The sequence below is a fragment of the Coregonus clupeaformis genome, unplaced genomic scaffold, assembly GCF_020615455.1.
Source record: "Coregonus clupeaformis isolate EN_2021a unplaced genomic scaffold, ASM2061545v1 scaf0067, whole genome shotgun sequence".
NCBI lineage: Eukaryota > Metazoa > Chordata > Actinopteri > Salmoniformes > Salmonidae > Coregonus > Coregonus clupeaformis.
Window position 1 is genome coordinate 562,959 of NW_025533522.1, and position 16,925 is coordinate 579,883.

The 16,925-nt window shown below is 41.6% G+C and overlaps 1 protein-coding gene across 1 annotated transcript in view; it reads left to right on the forward strand.

Moving 5' to 3' along the window:
- The window catches only part of ireb2 (iron-responsive element binding protein 2), a 34,270-nt gene extending 19,175 nt beyond the window's left edge, over window positions 1-15,095 (forward strand). Inside the window, exons 20-23 of the mRNA XM_041837668.2 lie at window positions 171-318; window positions 590-712; window positions 11,708-11,893; window positions 12,030-15,095. Coding sequence (XP_041693602.2) covers window positions 171-318; window positions 590-712; window positions 11,708-11,893; window positions 12,030-12,140 — 568 coding nt within the window. The 3' untranslated portion in view covers window positions 12,141-15,095. The remainder of the gene's footprint in view (window positions 1-170; window positions 319-589; window positions 713-11,707; window positions 11,894-12,029) is intronic.
- Window positions 15,096-16,925: the final 1,830 nt, after the last annotated feature.

Consider the following 16,925-nt stretch of genomic DNA (forward strand, 5'->3'; position numbering starts at 1 on the left):
CTTCACCTCCATGTCATGTATTTATATGTGGTATGCAGAGTGCTACTGTAGCATTTTTACCAGGGACAGGAGCAAATGTTTTGGTAAACTGTCAGTGGGACTCAGGAGGAAAGCAGTTGAGTTATCCCCCTCCTGTTTGACCTTTTAAATTCTGGATTTCTCACTCTCAGCCTTACACCACGAGAGTTCAATTCGTACGGCGCCCGGAGGGGAAACGACGCGGTGATGACCCGAGGGACGTTCGCCAGCATCAAACTCCAGAACCGATTCATCGGCAAACCGGGCCCCAAGACCCTGCACATTCCGTCAGGCCAGACGGTAAGTGAGAGAGGGGGTCAAGTCTATAAACGGTGCGCTTAATTTGTGCTCTTCATTCAGCTCTGTACGGAAGGGAATAAGTATCTCCCTGCCACTCACGATCTGATAACCCAAGCAAACGCTTCAAGTGAAGTATCAAAATGCCTTATTACAAATAACATTAGATTTTATGGTGGATATGCAATTCATCTTTGCAGTAAATGTAAATGGAGAGAGGAAAATATACATGATTTCGGCCAAGTTGTTTAACAGTGTGGTTTTTTTCTGTTAGCTGGACGTGTTTGAGGCAGTAGAGCGCTACCAGAGAGACGGGGTTCCCCTCATCATCCTGGCAGGGAAGCAGTACGGCTCGGGAAACTCTCGGGACTGGGCGGCCAAAGGACCCTACCTACTGGTAAAGGCTACATTCCACACCCAAGAGCCTCGTGTCACATCCCAGTAAAACTGGCTTCTGGGTGGAGCTCATTCTTTGACACTTTTTTAAAACACTCTTTAACACTTGAAGTGTTGCAAGATTTTTTTATATATATATTTTTTTAAATAACTAGATGCAGTACAACCGAGATCAGGGTGTTCGATGTGATGTTGGCTGCAGATCTGGTTCTGTACTGTAGGTGGCACCATGTGCTCTTTTTAAAGGAGGGCCCCTATCTCTTAAAGGCCCTAGGATCCATGTGTACAGGGACGGTCAGCCAGTCACTAGGACGACAACCCAACTTGGGATGAGGGAAGGTTTTAGCGGGTGGAATATTGGAAGAATCTTTAGAGGTTTACTTAGTCCCAGCTACAGTATGCTTAACACTGCAAATATCATGGTACAGCTACACTACATGACCAAAAGTATGTGGACACCTGCTCGTCGAACATCTCATTCCAAAATCATGGGCATTAATATGGAGTTGGTCTCCCCTTTGCTGCTATAACAGCCTCCACTCTTCTGGTAAGGCTTTCCTCTAGATGTTAGAAAATTGCTGCGGGGACTTGCTTCCTTTCAGCCACAAGAGCATTAGTGAGGTCGGGAACTGATGTTGGGCGATTAGGCGTGGCTCGCAGTCAGCGTTCCAATTAATTCCAAAGGTGTTCGATGGGGTTGAGGTCAGGATTCTGTGCAGGCCAGTCAAGTTCTGCCACACCGATCTCGACAAGCCATTTCTGTATGGACCTCGCTTTGTGCACATGGGCATTGTCATGCAGAAACAGGAAAGGGCCTTGCCCAAACTGTTGCCACAAAGTTGGAAGCAGATAATCGTCTAGAATGTCATTGTATGCTGTAGCCTTAAGATTTCCCTTCACTGGAACTAAGGAGCCTAGCCCGAACCATGAAAAACAGCCCCAGACCATTATTCCTCCTCCACCAAACTTTACAGTTGGCACTATGCATTCGGGCAGGTAGCATTCTCCTGGCATCCGCCAAACCCAGATTACTCAGTCGGACTGCCAGATGGTGAAGCGTGATTCATCACTCCAGAGAACGCATTTCCACTGCTCCAGAGTCCAATGGCGGCAAGCTTTACACCACTCCAGCCAATGCTTTTAATTCCGCTTGGTGATCTTAGGCTTGTGTGCGGCTGATTGGCCTTGGAAACCCATTTCATGAAGCTCCCGACGAACACTTCTTGTGCTGATGTTGCTTCCAGTGACAGTTTGGAACTCTGTAGTGTGTTGCAACCGAGGACAGATTATTTTTACGCGCTACACACCATCACTCGGCGGTCCCGTTCTGTGAGCTTGTGTGGCCTACCACTTTGCGACTGAGCCGTTGTTGCTCCTAGACGTTTCCACTTCACAATAACAGCACTTAAAGTTGAACGAGGCAGCTCTAGCAGGGCAGAAATTTCACAAACTGACTTTTTGGAAAGGTGGCATCCTATGACGGTGCCACGCTGAAGGTCACTGAGATCTTCAGTAAGGCCATTCTACTGCCAATGTTTGTCTATGGAGATTGCATGGCGGTGTCCTCGATTTTATAAACCTGTCAGCAACTGGTGTGTCTGAAATAGCCGAATCCACTAATTTGAAGGGTTGTCCACATACTTTTGTATATATAGTGTATGTGGACACTTCATAGTACTTCTTAATGGTAAGTTTATAAACATATATTATGGTAAGTTTACTCAACTTGTATCTCATTATGGTAAGTGAGGAAATACAGTGCCTTTGGAAAGTATTCAGACCCCTTGACTTTTTCCACATTTTGTTAGGTTACAGCATTATTCTAACATTTATTACATTGTTTTTTTCCCTCATCAATCTACACACAATACCCCATAATGACAAAGCAAAAACTGTTTTTTAGAAATGTTTACTAATTTATTAAAAAATACAAATATTAAACATTTACATAAATATTCAGACCCTTTACTCAGTACTTTGTTGAAGCACCTTTGGCAGCGATTACAGCCTTGAGTCATCTTGGGTATGACGCGTCTCCCATTCTTCTATGCAAATCCTCTCAAGCTCTGTCAGGTTGGATGAGGAGCGTTGCTGCACAGCTATTTTCAGGTCTCTTCAGAGATGTTAAATCGGGTTCAAGTCCGGGCTCTGGCTGGGCCACTCAAGGACATTCAGATACTTGTCCCGAAGCCACTCCTGCGTTGTCCTGGCTGTGTGCTTAGGGCCGTTGTCCTGTTGGAAGGTGAACCTTTAACCCAGTCTGAGGTCCTGAGTGCTCTGGAGCAGGATCTCTCTGTACTTTGCTCCGTTCATCTTTGCCTCAATCCTGACTAGTCTCCCAGTCCCTGCCGCTGAAAAACATCCCCACAGCATGATGCTGCCACCACCATGCTTCACCGTAAGGATGGTGCCAGGTTTCCTCCAGACATTACTCTTGGCATTCAGGCCAAAGAGTTCAATCTTCGTTTCATCAGATCAGAGAATCTAGTTTCTCATGGTCTGAGAGTCTTTAGGTGCCTTTTGGCAAACTCCAAGTGGGCTGTCATGTGCCTTTTACTGAGGAGTGGCTTCCGTCCGGCCACTCTACCATAAAGGCCTGATTGGTGGAGTGCTGCAGAGATGGTTGTTCTTCTGGAAGGTTCTCCCATCTCCACAGAGGAACTCTAGAGCTCTGTCAGTGACCATCAGGTTCTTGGTCACCTCCCTGACCAAGACCCTTCTCCCCCGACTGCTCAGTTTGGCCAGGCGGCCAGCTCTAGGAAGAGTCTTGGTGGTTCCAAACTTCTTCCATTTAATAATGATGGAGGCCACTGTGTTCTTGGGGACCTTCAATGCTGTATACATTTTTTGGTACCCTTCCCCAGATCTGTGCCTCGACACAATCCTGTCTTGGAGCTCTACGGACAATTCCTTCGACATTATGGCTTGTTTTTTACACTGACATGCACTGTCAACTGTGGGACCTTATATAGACAGGTGTGTGCCTTTCCAAATCATGTCAATCAATTGAATTTACCACAGGTGGACTCCAATCAAGTTGTAGAAACATCTCAAGGATGATCATTGGAAACCGGATGCACCTGAGCTCAATTTCGAGTCTCATAGCAAAGGTTCTGAATAATTATGTAAATAAGGTATTACTGTTTTTTTTAATTTTTAATACATTTGCAAACATTTATAAAAACCAGTTTTTGCTTTGTCATTATGGGGTATTGTGTGTAGATTGATGAGGGGGAAAAAACAATTTTAATCAATTTTAGAGTGAGGCTGTAACCTAACAAAATGTGGGAAAAGTCAAGGGGTCTGAATACCTTCCGTAGGCACTGGAAGTAAAGCTAGTTATAATTGTAATGGCATAGCAGATAATACCTGGCTAAAAGAGAAGGAATATAATATATATTGTTTACAGGAAACTCACTCTACACCTGGTAGAGCACGGCACTTGTAACGCCAAGGTAGTGGGTTCGATCCCCGGGACCACCCGTACACAAAAAAATGTATGCACGCATGACTGTAAGTCGCTTTGGATAAAAGCGTCTGCTAAATGGCTTATTATTATTATTATATTATTTAGACAAAGTTGAATGGAAAAAGTACTGGGGGGGTGAAATATTTTTCTCCCATGGGAAAAAAAACTCAAAAGGGGTGATGATATTAATTAACAATAATTTGGAACAAATGTTCAAACAGATCCGCAAGGAAGGTGTGGATCCTTTTAAATTTGTTATTGGACCATAAACAGATTTGGCTCATTAATCTATATGGTCCAAATAATGATGATCCACACTTCTTTGAAAATAGATATAATAATTTATCGAGCTTACAGGCGATACGTGACTCAATTATTATGGTGGGAGATTATAATACGGTTTTAAGTTCCTCAATGGACCCGTAAAGGAAATCACACTACAAACTACCATCCTCATGCAAATTACGAATATTATGGATATATTGGAACTAGTGTATATATGGTGGCTTAAATATCCTGACCTAGTGAGATGTACATGGCGGAGGCTCAATCAAGCTAGTTGTCTTGATTACTTTCTTATGTCATTTTTGCTGGCACCAAAAGTTGAGTGTTGATAGGGGACAGAATGCAGTCGGACCATCAAATAATTGGTATACCCATTACTCTTACAGAATTTCCGCGAGGGCGACGATATTGGAAATGTATTCAAAGCCTACTGGATGACAACTTGTTTTTAACCAAGACAGAATATTTTATAACTGACTTTTTATGTAACATAGGTACAGGAGATCCTCTTATTGTATGGGACACTTTTAAATGTGCCTTTAGAGGCCATGCAATTCAATACTCATCTTTAAAACAAAAACAATTTAGGTCAAAAGAGCATCTTAAAAAAGGAAATAGAGGAACTAACGGTACAGATAGATAGCAATAAAATCTGTAACAAAGAGGCACAGAATAAGTTAGAGGAAAAACAAAAAGAAATGGAGGAACTTATTCAAGAAAGATAAAGTGTAATATATTATAAAAATAAAGCAAACTGGATGGAATATTAGGTAAAATGCACCAAATATTTTTTTTTATCTTCAACATAGAAATGCTGCCAAAAATAATTTACGGAAACTTCTCACAAATGAGTCATCCATGATTCACCTAACAATATTTTGAAAGAAGAAGCAAAGTACTTTAAGCATATGTTTTCATTTAAGTCTCCTCCATCTCCACTAACTGAAGTTAGTTTTTTATGAATAGTGTAAAATTAACAGCTATACAGAAACACTCATGTGAAGGCCTAATTACAAAAGAGGAACTTCTAGATGCAATTAAAGCCTTCAAGTCCGGGAAAACTCTAGGGCTGGATGGCATACCAGTTGAGGTATATAACATATTTTTCTATGTACAGTTGAAGTCAGAAGTTTACATGCACCTTAGCCAAATACATTTAAACTCAGTTTTTCACAATTCCTGACATTTAATCCTAGGAAAGATTCCCTGCCTTAGGTCAGTTAGGATCATCACTTTATTTTAAGAATGTGAAATGTCAGAATAATAGTAGAGATAATTATTTATTTCAGCTTTTATTTCTTTCATCACATTCCCAGTGGGTCAGAAGTTTACATACACTCAATGAGTATTTGGTAGCATTGCCTTTAAATTGTTTAACTTGGGTCAAATGTTTTGGGTAGCCTTCCACAAGCTTCCCACAATAAGTTGGGTGAATTTTGGCCCATTCCTCCTGACAAAGCTGGTGTAACTGAGTCAGGTTTGAAGGCTTCCTTGCTTGCACATGCTTTTTCAGTTCTGCCCACAAATGTTCTATAGGATTGAGATCAGGGCTTTGTGATGGCCACTCCAATACCTTGACTTTGTTGTCCTTAAGCCATTTTGCCACAACTTTGGAAGTATGCTTGGGGTCGTTGTCCATTTGGAAGACCCATTTGTGACCAAGCTTTAACTTCCTGACTGATGTCTTGATGTTGCTTCAATATATCCACATCATTTTCCTTCCTCATGGTGCCATCTATTTTGTGAAGTGCACTAGTCCCTCCTGCAGCAAAGCACCCCCACAGCATGATGCTGCCACCCCCGTGCTTCACGGTTGAGATTGTGTTCTTCGACTTGCAAGCAACCCCCATCTTCACAAGGTCCTTTACTGTTGTTCTGGGATTGATTTGCACTTTTCGCACCAAAGTACGTTCATCTCTAGGAGACAGAACGCGTGCGTCTCCTTCCTGAGCGGTGTGACGGCTGCGTGGTCCTATGGTGTTTATAGTTGCGTACTATTGTTTGTACAGATGAACGTGGTACCTTCAGGCGTTTGGAAATTGCTCCCAAGGATGAACCAGACTTGTGGAGGCCTAAATTTTTTTTCTGAGGTTTCTGATTTATTCTTTAGTCATATCCCAGTTTACCTATTTACTTATGGCCCTGTGTACACCTAACGACTTGTTTTTTAAATTATATGAGCACAAACTATTCCACTTTATTTGGAACGGCAAGCCAGACAAAATTAAACGGGCCTATTTATATAATTAATATAAATTCGGAGGGCAGAAATGATTAAATATTGAAGAATTAGACTGATCACTAAAGGTTTCAGAACATTAAAAAAATATAGCTATTTTTAAAACAAGCCATAGAAAGCTGGTTGCAATTTCAGTTTAATCCACCAGAAAAGACAGAACAAATATTATGGTTAAACTCAAATATACTAATTGATTTAAAAAAATAAACATTTTAAAAACGGTGTAATCTTTGTAAATGATATCATAAATGATATCATAAATAGGACTGTTGGAGTTAACAGAAATATATGGAAATGTCTGCTCTATCCAAAATTACAACCAACTGCAGCATTACCGCAGCAATGGAGGACGCAAGTAGAAATGGGGGGAAGGTAAGGAACTTGTTTGTCGGCCCTGCATTACAGACCGAAATTGGCTAAAGAAAATGGTGATAGATAAAAAAGTATACCAGTTTCATTTAAAGACCAAAAAATTGACAGCTGCGCCATACATGTTGCAAAATAGTTGGGAGATTTTCGATGTACCGATTCCATAGCACATGGTTTATGAACTGATACACAGAACGACGCCCGATTCAAAACTTAGGTTTTCCATTTAAATTATTATACAAAATTCTTGCAACCAATATAATGTTATATATATGGGGTATACAACCATCCCAGCTCTGCAGATTTTGCTGACAGAATCATTAGATCACTTGTTTTGGTACTGCCCATAGGTAGCTTGTTTTTGGTCGCAGGTTCAGGAATGACAAAAAAATTGCAACATTTACTTGGAGCTAATTCTGCTAATAGCGCTGCTGGGTGATTTTGAAAAGTCATAGTCAATCGATCAATAATATAATAATACTCTTAGCAAAAATGTTTGTCTTTAATTTACAATCTGTAAAAACTTTGAGAGTAGAAAGGTTCAGAACTTTTGTGAAACATCATAGCACAGTGGAAAAATGGCAGCCAGAAATCATGGTCTGGATGGTCTTTAGAGATAGATTGGAGGGATGATGGTATCTGAAGGCTGGGACTATAAACAAACAAAAGATAACTAATGTAAAATATACTGTCTGTAAAATGTATATAGTGTGTATAAGCTGGAAGTAGAAGCCTAAGTATTGTTGTCCATTAGTTTACTCCAATTAAGGGAGGGGTGGTAGGGCTAGGGGAAAATCATGAAGAAGGAAATATACACTGCTCAAAAAAATATGTAACTCCAAGTCAATCACACTTCTGTGAAATCAAACTGTCCACTTAGGAAGCAACACTGATTGACAATAAATGTCACATGCTGTTGTGCAAATGGAATAGACAACAGGTGGAAATTATAGGCAATTAGCAAGACACCCCCAATAAAGGACTGGTTTTGCAGGTGGTGACCACAGACCACTTCTCAGTTCCTATGCTTCCTGGCTGATGTTTTGGTCACTTTTGAATGCTGGCGGTGCTTTCACTCTAGTGGTAGCATGAGATGGAGTCTACAACCCACACAAGTGGCTCAGGTAGTGCAGCTCATCCAGGATGCCACATCAATGCGAGCTGTGGCAAGAAGGTTTGCTGTGTCTGTCAGCGTAGTGTCCAGAGCATGGAGGCGCTACCAAGAGACAGGCCAGTACATCAGGAGACGTGGAGGAGGCCGTAGGAGGGCAACAACCCAGCAGCAGGACTGCTACCTCCGCCTTTGTGCAAGGAGGAGCAGGAGGAGCACTGCCAGATCCCTGCAAAATGACCTCCAGCAGGCCACAAATGTGCATGTGTCTGCTCAAACGGTCAGAAACAGACTCCATGAGGGTGGTATGAGGGTCCACAGGTGGGGGTTGTGCTTACAGCCCAACACCGTGCAGGACGTTTGGCATTTGCCAGAGAACACCAAGATTGGCAAATTCGCCACTGGCGCCCTGTGCTCTTCACAGATGAAAGCAGGTTCACACTGAGCACATGTGACAGAGTCTGGAGACGCCGTGGAGAACGTTCTGCTGCCTGCAACATCCTCCAGCATGACCGGTTTGGCGGTGGGTCAGTCATGGTGTGGGGTGGCATTTCTTTGGGGGGCCGCACAGCCCTCCATGTGCTCGCCAGAGGTAGCCTGACTGCCATTAGGTACCGAGATGAGATCCTCAGACCCCTTGTGAGACCATATGCTGGTGCGGTTGGCCCTGGGTTCCTCCTAATGCAAGACAATGCTAGACCTCATGTGGCTGGAGTGTGTCAGCAGTTCCTGCAAGAGGAAGGCATTGATGCTATGGACTGGCTCGGCCTGCCCCCCAGACCTGAATCCAATTGAGCACATCTGGGACATCGTGGTCTCGCTCCATCCACCAACGCCACGTTGCACCACAGACTGTCCAGGAGTTGGCGGATGCTTTAGTCCAGGTCTGGGAGGAGATCCCTCAGGAGACCATCCGCCACCTCATCAGGAGCATGCCCAGGCGTTGTAGGGAGATCATACAGGCACGTGGAGGCCACACACACTACTGAGCCTCATTTTGACTTGTTTTAAGGACATTACATCAAAGTTGGATCAGCCTGTAGTGTGGTTTTCCACTTTAATTTTGAGGGTGACTCCAAATCCAGACCTCCATGGGTTGATACATTTGATTTCCATTGATAATTTATTTTTGAGATTTTGTTGTCAGCACATTCAACTATGTAAAGAAAAAAGTATTTAATAAGATTATTTCATTCATTCATATTATTTTGAGCAGTGTATATTTAAAATATATATTTAAAATGATATATACATTACCGGTCAAAAGTTTTAGAACACCTACTCATTCAAGGGTTTTTCTTGATTTTTACCATTTTCTACATTAACTACATCAAAAATATGAAATAACACATATGGAATCATGTAGTAACCAAACAAAGTGTTAAACAAATCAATCTATTTTATATTTGAGATTCTTCAAATAGCCACCCTTTGCCTTGATGACAGCTTTGCACACCCTTGGCATTCTCTCAACCAGCTTCATGAGGTAGTCACCTGGAATGCATTTCAATTAACAGGTGTGCCTGGTTAAATGTGAATTTGTGGAATTTCTTTCCTCCTTAATGCGTTTGAGCCAGTCAGTTGTGTTGTGACAAGGTAGGGGTGGTATACAGAAGATAACCCTATTTGGTAAAAGACCAAGTCCATATTATGGCAAGAACAGCTCAAATAAGCAAATAAAACGACAGTCCATCATTACTTTAAGACATGAAGTTCTGTCAATACGGAACATTTCAAGAACTTTGAAAGTTTCTTCAAGTGCAGTCGCAAAAATCATCAAGCGCTACGATGAAACTGGTTCTCATGACGACCGCCACAGGAATGGAAGACCCAGAGTTACCTCTGCTGCAGAGGATAAGTTCATTAGAGTTAACAGCCTCAGAAATTGCAGCCCAAATAAATGCTTCACAGAGTTCAAGTAACAGACACATCTCAACATCAACTGTTCAGAGGAGACTGTGTGAATCAGGCCTTCATGGTCAAATTGCTGCAAAGAAATCCCTACTAAAGGACACTAATAAGAAGAAGAGACTGGCTTGGGCCAAGAAACATGAGCAATGGACATTAGACCGGTGGAAATGTGTCCTTTGGTCTGGAGTCCAAATTGGAGATTTTTGGTTCCAAACGCTGTGTCTTTGTGAGACGCGTTGTGGGTGAACGGAGGATCTCCGCATGTGTATTTCCCACCGTAAAGCATGGAGGAGGTGTGATGGTGTGGGGGTGCTTTGTTGGTGACACTGTCTGTGATTTATTTAGAATTAAAGGAACTCTTAACCAGCATGGCTACCACAGCATCTGCAGCGATACGCCATCCCATCTGGTTTGGGCTTAGTGGGACTATCATTTGTTTTTCAACAGGACAATGACCCAACACACCTCCAGGCTTTGTAAGGGCTATTCTACCAAGAAGGAGAGTGATGGAGTACTGCATCAGTTGAACTGGCCTCCACAATCCCTCGACCCCAACCAAATTGAGATGGTTTGGAATGAGTCGGACTGCAGAGTGAAGGAAAAGCAGCCAACAAGTGCTCAGCATATGTGGGAACTCCTTTAAGACTGTTGGAAAAGCATTCCAGGTGAAGCTGGTTGAGAGAATACCAAGACTGTGCAAAGCTGTCATCAAGGCAAAGGGTGGCTATTTGAAGAATCTCAAATATAAAATATATTTTGATTTGTTTAACACTTTTTTGGTTACTACATGATTCCATATGTGTTATTTCATAGTTATGTCTTCACTATTATTCTACAATGTAGAAAATAGTAAAAATTAAGAAAAACCCTTGGACTGTTGTTTCTCTTTGCTTATTTGAGCTGTTCTTGCCATAATATGGACTTGGTCTTTTACCAAATAGGGCTATAATCGGTATACCCCCCCCTACCTTGTCACAACACAACTGATGGGCTCAAACGCATTAATTAACTTTTAAGAAGGCACACCTGTTAATTGAAATGTATTCCAGGTAACTATCTCATGAAGCTGGTTGAGAGAATTCCAAGCGTGTGCAAAGCTGTCATCAAGGCAAAGGGTGGCTATTTGAAGAATCTCAAATATAAAGTATATTTTGATTTGTTTAACACTTTTTTTGGTTACTACATGATTCCATATGTGTTATTTCATGGTTTTGATGTCTTCACTATTATTCTACAATGTAAAAATAAAGTGAGTGAGTAAGTGTGTCCAAACCTTTGACTGGTAGTGTATATTTTTTTAACACAAGTGCCAAATGTGGTCTGTTTCACAGAACACTTGATCTAGACCTCAAGCCCCAAAATAGTATGTCTAGGGCAATGGTAATGGGGAAAACCAGATGAACCAGATCTTAAGTCATCCTGGCTCTGCATAAAATCTCTACTCCTACATTGTTGTTTGAATTTACATGAGCTGGAGCGAAATTATACGCAATGAAATTCTAAATGAATCAAATATTCATTGGGAAATTTCATTCAATTGCATATGTGACTTTTTCCCCCATGAAATACAGATCCTATTGGTCACTTATTCTGTGTGTTGTATGGTTGGCAGGGTGTGCGAGCTGTCATAGCTGAGAGCTTTGAGAAGATGCACAAGAACCACTTGGTGGGCATGGGCATCGCGCCCCTCCAGTTCCTGCCAGGCCAGAGTGCCGATTCGCTAGAGCTCTCCGGGAAGGAGAGGTTCACCATCACTCTACCAGAGGACCTGTCCCCAAAGCAACTGCTGACTGTCAAAGTATGGCATCCAATCAAAAGTTACCTTTTTATAACTAAAATTTCCCATCACTAGTTAAAATGTCTCACAACTATCTTTGTCCATGGCATTGCCCCTTCATTTAACTACATTTTTCATCTTGTCTCTCTCTCTCTAGACTAGCTCTGGAAATACCTTCAGTGTGACGACTCTGTTTGACAGCGAGATGGACGTGGCCTTTTACCGGCATGGCGGGCTGCTGCGATACGTGGCTCGGACCATGCTCTAGACTAGAGAATTTTAGCTTAACTCAACATTTAACCCCAAGGCCTAATGATTTTCTTACTGTGCTTAGCTATGGGGTTATTCATGCTCCAACCATCTAGTTGAATGGGTGGAAATGGGCCTACTAAACTAGCCTGCTCCAGTAGGGAAGACACAGAAGCTAATTCACAGAGATTATTTACCCTCCTCCGCCCACAGACAAATGCCTCCCAGGTCTAAACCGAACCTGTGCCGTTTTGAACTGCTTGTGACCAGTCTGCTCCGCTTCAGACTAGCTCAGACCAGCCCAACGTTCTTTCAGCTCCAAGACCAGCTCAGTCCTCTTTGACGATATCAGTCCACTTCAGCATTTAGACCAACACAATCCACTTTAGAACAGATTGATACTCAACGGCTGAGAATGCCCCATCCAGAACAACCTGTTCCAGCAGGGTGCCTGTTCCATAGGGTGGAATGTTCAGAACGTTGCAGTGTAGAAGTCCAATGTATAGAATGGACATAACCTGATATGTTGTGAATGAAAGGGTTGTGTCTGATTCTAAGTCATAGATTTTTATCTGCGTCAGTCTGAAAGTTTCACCTCTTTTGAACAGGTATCTGCACTTTTTTTCAGCGCTTGAGCTTCCTGACCACATCAGTCAAGTTCAATTCTGAGACCAGATTGATCTACTTTAGCCTACCAGATGAGACCTTGTGCCCATTTCCAACCTGACTCTTTCCCTCTACTCCTTTGATGCTTATGTAGATCTTATGTAGATCTGGACAGATTGGATTGGTGCAATAGGGAGAATATGAACATTCTCAGAATGAGTGTGGAGGAAACAGTTGTTTTTTGCCATCCATGTCTGCACAGCTTCATTGTCTACTGGTTGAACTGATTATCTGACAACGGGGTTAGTAGGGTGTTGAAACTGTCAATTTCACTGGGGCTGAGGCAGAGGTGTCAATGTCCTTCGCTTTGGTGCTTCTCATGACAATTTGCGAGGTCATCTGAACTAGAACTGTATATCTCTATATAGCTCTGATAGTCTAGTTTGATCTACAATATCTCATTACATGTTGCTTGTCAGGTACCGGTATTTTCAAAGGTTTACAAAGTAGTGGGCAACCATTGTTCATATGTGTTGGTATTAACACTGTATGGTTTGACATTTTCCATGTTAAGGCTGTCTGTGTGACAATGTTGCCTCCGTTGGCTTACTCCGATAATGGCACTATATGAAACTTTATCCATCCAATATAATTGAGACTTCTGGAATGTGGATTTGAACATTAGCTTTTAAATATATACTTTAGAGAGCATGATTGTCTGCATTTTATTTAAAGGCGGGGGGGTGGGGTTCGTCATCATTGAGATTGTCATGTATTTATTGTCATACTAAATTCAAACAGTTGACTGTCTGGAGCTATTTGAAAACCCAAAATCTTGTTTTTTTTAAGATTGAACAACGCCAGTGTGTTGCCATGACACATTTCCAAAACAAGTTTAAGCCGAGAACAGGGTATCCTGACCTGTAATGATGTCAATCGTCTTGAGGGTGCATACACACGTGTTGATGTCTTTGGTTGTCAAACTACAATTAGCCTGATTTAGGCTTATTGGTTGACTATGTGTTGTTGCGTTTTGATTGGGTACTTGAGTCCCGGCCGGGGGCCTGATCAAGATGGTGCAACGTTGAAGAACTTTCAGAATCAGGTAGAAATGTCTAGTGTAGATCGGATGTAATTGTCATGTAGAACAGGTAATCAAGTCAACTGTATTTATTTCTATCTACAATGTTATTCTGAGTATTTCACCTCACTGAGTATACCCCAGCTTTATGTTAACGCAATTTGCCTTGAAAGTGTGATCCGTTCTTTAGGCTTGACTTCACAGGTATGCGTCTCACTGACTGCGTTGTGGAATTGAGGTTTTTCCTGAGAATACACTAGCACACAGTAATTTAGTAAATTTCAATCAATGGATGATATATGTGGTGTTATTTGTGCATAGCTGTTGTTGGGGTACTGCTTCTTTTTTCATTTTCACAAAAAATTGACCATATGCAAACAAAGCAAGTGCAAAATTGCACATAACAAGAAGTACCTGGTTAATGCAGAGAAGTGGTATAAAATAAAAACGAAGAGAAAAAAAATGGTGTACCGAAATACTGAATTATAACAGATATTGTATATAGTTTTTAATAAATGATTAAAAGGAAAGTTTGTTCGTTGAATGTTTTGCTGTAAAGAAACTGTACAAAAACATCTGTATTTGGATGCTAGGCTCTCAAATCAGTGCTGGCATTATTGTTCCAGCACATCACCAGCAAGTCCAAGAAAGGCCTTTTCACACTGCAATGTTCTTAGCCCCGGGCTATTTTACCCCCAGGCTGGACTAGCCCTGGGCTGGACTAGCCCTGGGCTAGCTTAGCCTGTGTTTACACAAGCATTTGTTAACCCTGGGGCTAAGCTTTAGCCCTGGGCTAAGGATTTACACTTGTATAGAGGAAGACAGGTTTGTGTCGTCAATGACATGAGGCTCATGGTTTTGTTTAGCAACGAACAAGAAGGGTAAAGCTTTTGAACGTTGGAAAACCCATTCACTTACATGTGTTTTGCTTGAAATTAACATGCTATATTTGTATGTTTAAATGCCATCTTAACTGGCTGTAAAATATAACCTTTTACTACAGCACTACTAATATCCAACTTAAACTTGAAGAACGTCTGTGCTTTGCCAGAAGATACCGACCCTTCCGTTATGCTTGTTTACGCTGAGCTGCACTGAGGTCGGAATGCGATCCATTACATTCTATCCAGCTCATTTTCGAACGTTGCTATGGGCACAGCCAAACAACAGAAGTGATGGATTCGACTTCCGCTTTACTTCCCTACTGCAGCGCAACAGTGGCAAACTTGCCAGAGTAAATTATTTGAAGGGGCAATTTATTGAGAATAAAAGTCAAGTAAACAAGTGTATACATGTAATTGTACATTTATTTCATTCAAGTTCGCTAACGTAAGCTGGACTTACTTGTAGGCTAGTTCTGTTGTGATAATGTGTTGTGTCAGAGTTAAGGCCCGGGCCATCCACCAAGCCAATAACTATAACGAAAACCATAATGATAAACTATAGGCTACATAACTATACAATTTTGGTGAGCATCCACACTAGAGGAAAGTTATAGATAGTTTATTGTCCTACACCTATCAATCAACTGATCAACACATCCTATTGCAGGCTGCTATTAATAGGGTGGTAACAAGACCATTCATGAGGTCTAACGCACAGATACTGGTTCAGACCATTCAGTGCTTTCAGGGTGTGTTCATTGTCATAGTGACAACTGCAAATAATACTTCAATGTACATGTAGGCCTAATGAAAAATAATATAGTAACTCGTATTTAAATGTAGAAATTTGATAACAAACGCCTTTTAGCCTGCGCATCTTTTAGACCTACAGCATGTCATTGCCTCCTTAAGTGGTTTGCAAGTGATTATAATTTTTCTAATGGTTGTTAATTCCCTTGGGTCTCCTTTTTCACTGTGCTCTGTGCAACTATTTGCAATGCATCAGTGCAACAACGTTATCATAACTAGGGTTGAATGGAGGGAACCGGTTACCGAGATTTACCGCCCAAAACAATGCCCTATTCCCAAGATAAATAACTGCAGAAACCGGTAAATTCTAATAGATTATTGATATGCACAGCATGGCGTGAAATGGAACTGTCTTCTCTGCAGCCTCTACATGATGATTCAACGCTCAGGGTGGGGACAGACAGCCCATCTCAGTATGGAGCGCAGTTCACAATGCATGTTGACCAATCATCTCATCATGGTAACTTTTTTTCTTGGGAGAGGTAGGCCTGCATTTGCTGCAGCATAGTCTAATATAAAGACTGAATGAACGTCAAATTTACCCATCACCTTTTGGGGGTTAAATTATTATTTTAATTGTAAAGATTATTTTATTTATTGCAGCTGCAGAATTTTTAAACAGCCTTGAATATTGTTGCTTTAAATCAGTGCACGGGCGCACTCTCGCAGTCTTTCTCTCTCCATCAACTCCATTCAAATTGCATCCAAAATAGATAATCCTGTTCTAGATTGATATTTATAGTGTAATGGAACATTTTAGTTGTACAGTCGTGGTCAAAAGTTTTGAGAATGACTCAAGTATTGATCTTCACAAAGTTCGCTGCTTCAGTGTTATGAGATATTTTTGTCAGATGTTACTATGGTATACTGAAGTATAATTACAAGCATTCCATAAGTGTCAAAGGCTTTTATTGACAATTACATTAAGTTTATGCAAAGAGTCAATATTTGCAGTGTTGACCCTTCTTTTTCAAGACCTCTGCAATCCGCCCTGGCATGCTGTCAATTAACTGCTGGGCTACATCCTTACTGATGGCAGCCCATTCTTGCATAATCAATGCTTGGCGTTTGTTAGAATTTGTGGGTTTCTGTTTGTCCACCCGCCTCTTGAGGATCGACCACAAGTTCTCAATGGGATTAAGGTCTGGGGAGTTTCCTGGCCATGGACCCAAAATTTCGATGTTTTGTTCCCCGAGCCACTTAGTTATCACTTTTGCCTTATGGCAAGGTGCTCCATCATGCTGGAAAAGGCATTGGTCGTCACCAAACTGTTCTTGGATGGTTGGGAGAAGTTGCTCTCAGAGGATGTGTTGGTACCATTCTTTATTCATGACTGTGTTCTTAGGCAAAATTGTGAGTGAGCCCACTCCCTTGGCTGAGAAGCAACCCCACAGATGAATGGCCTCAGGATGCTTTACTGTTG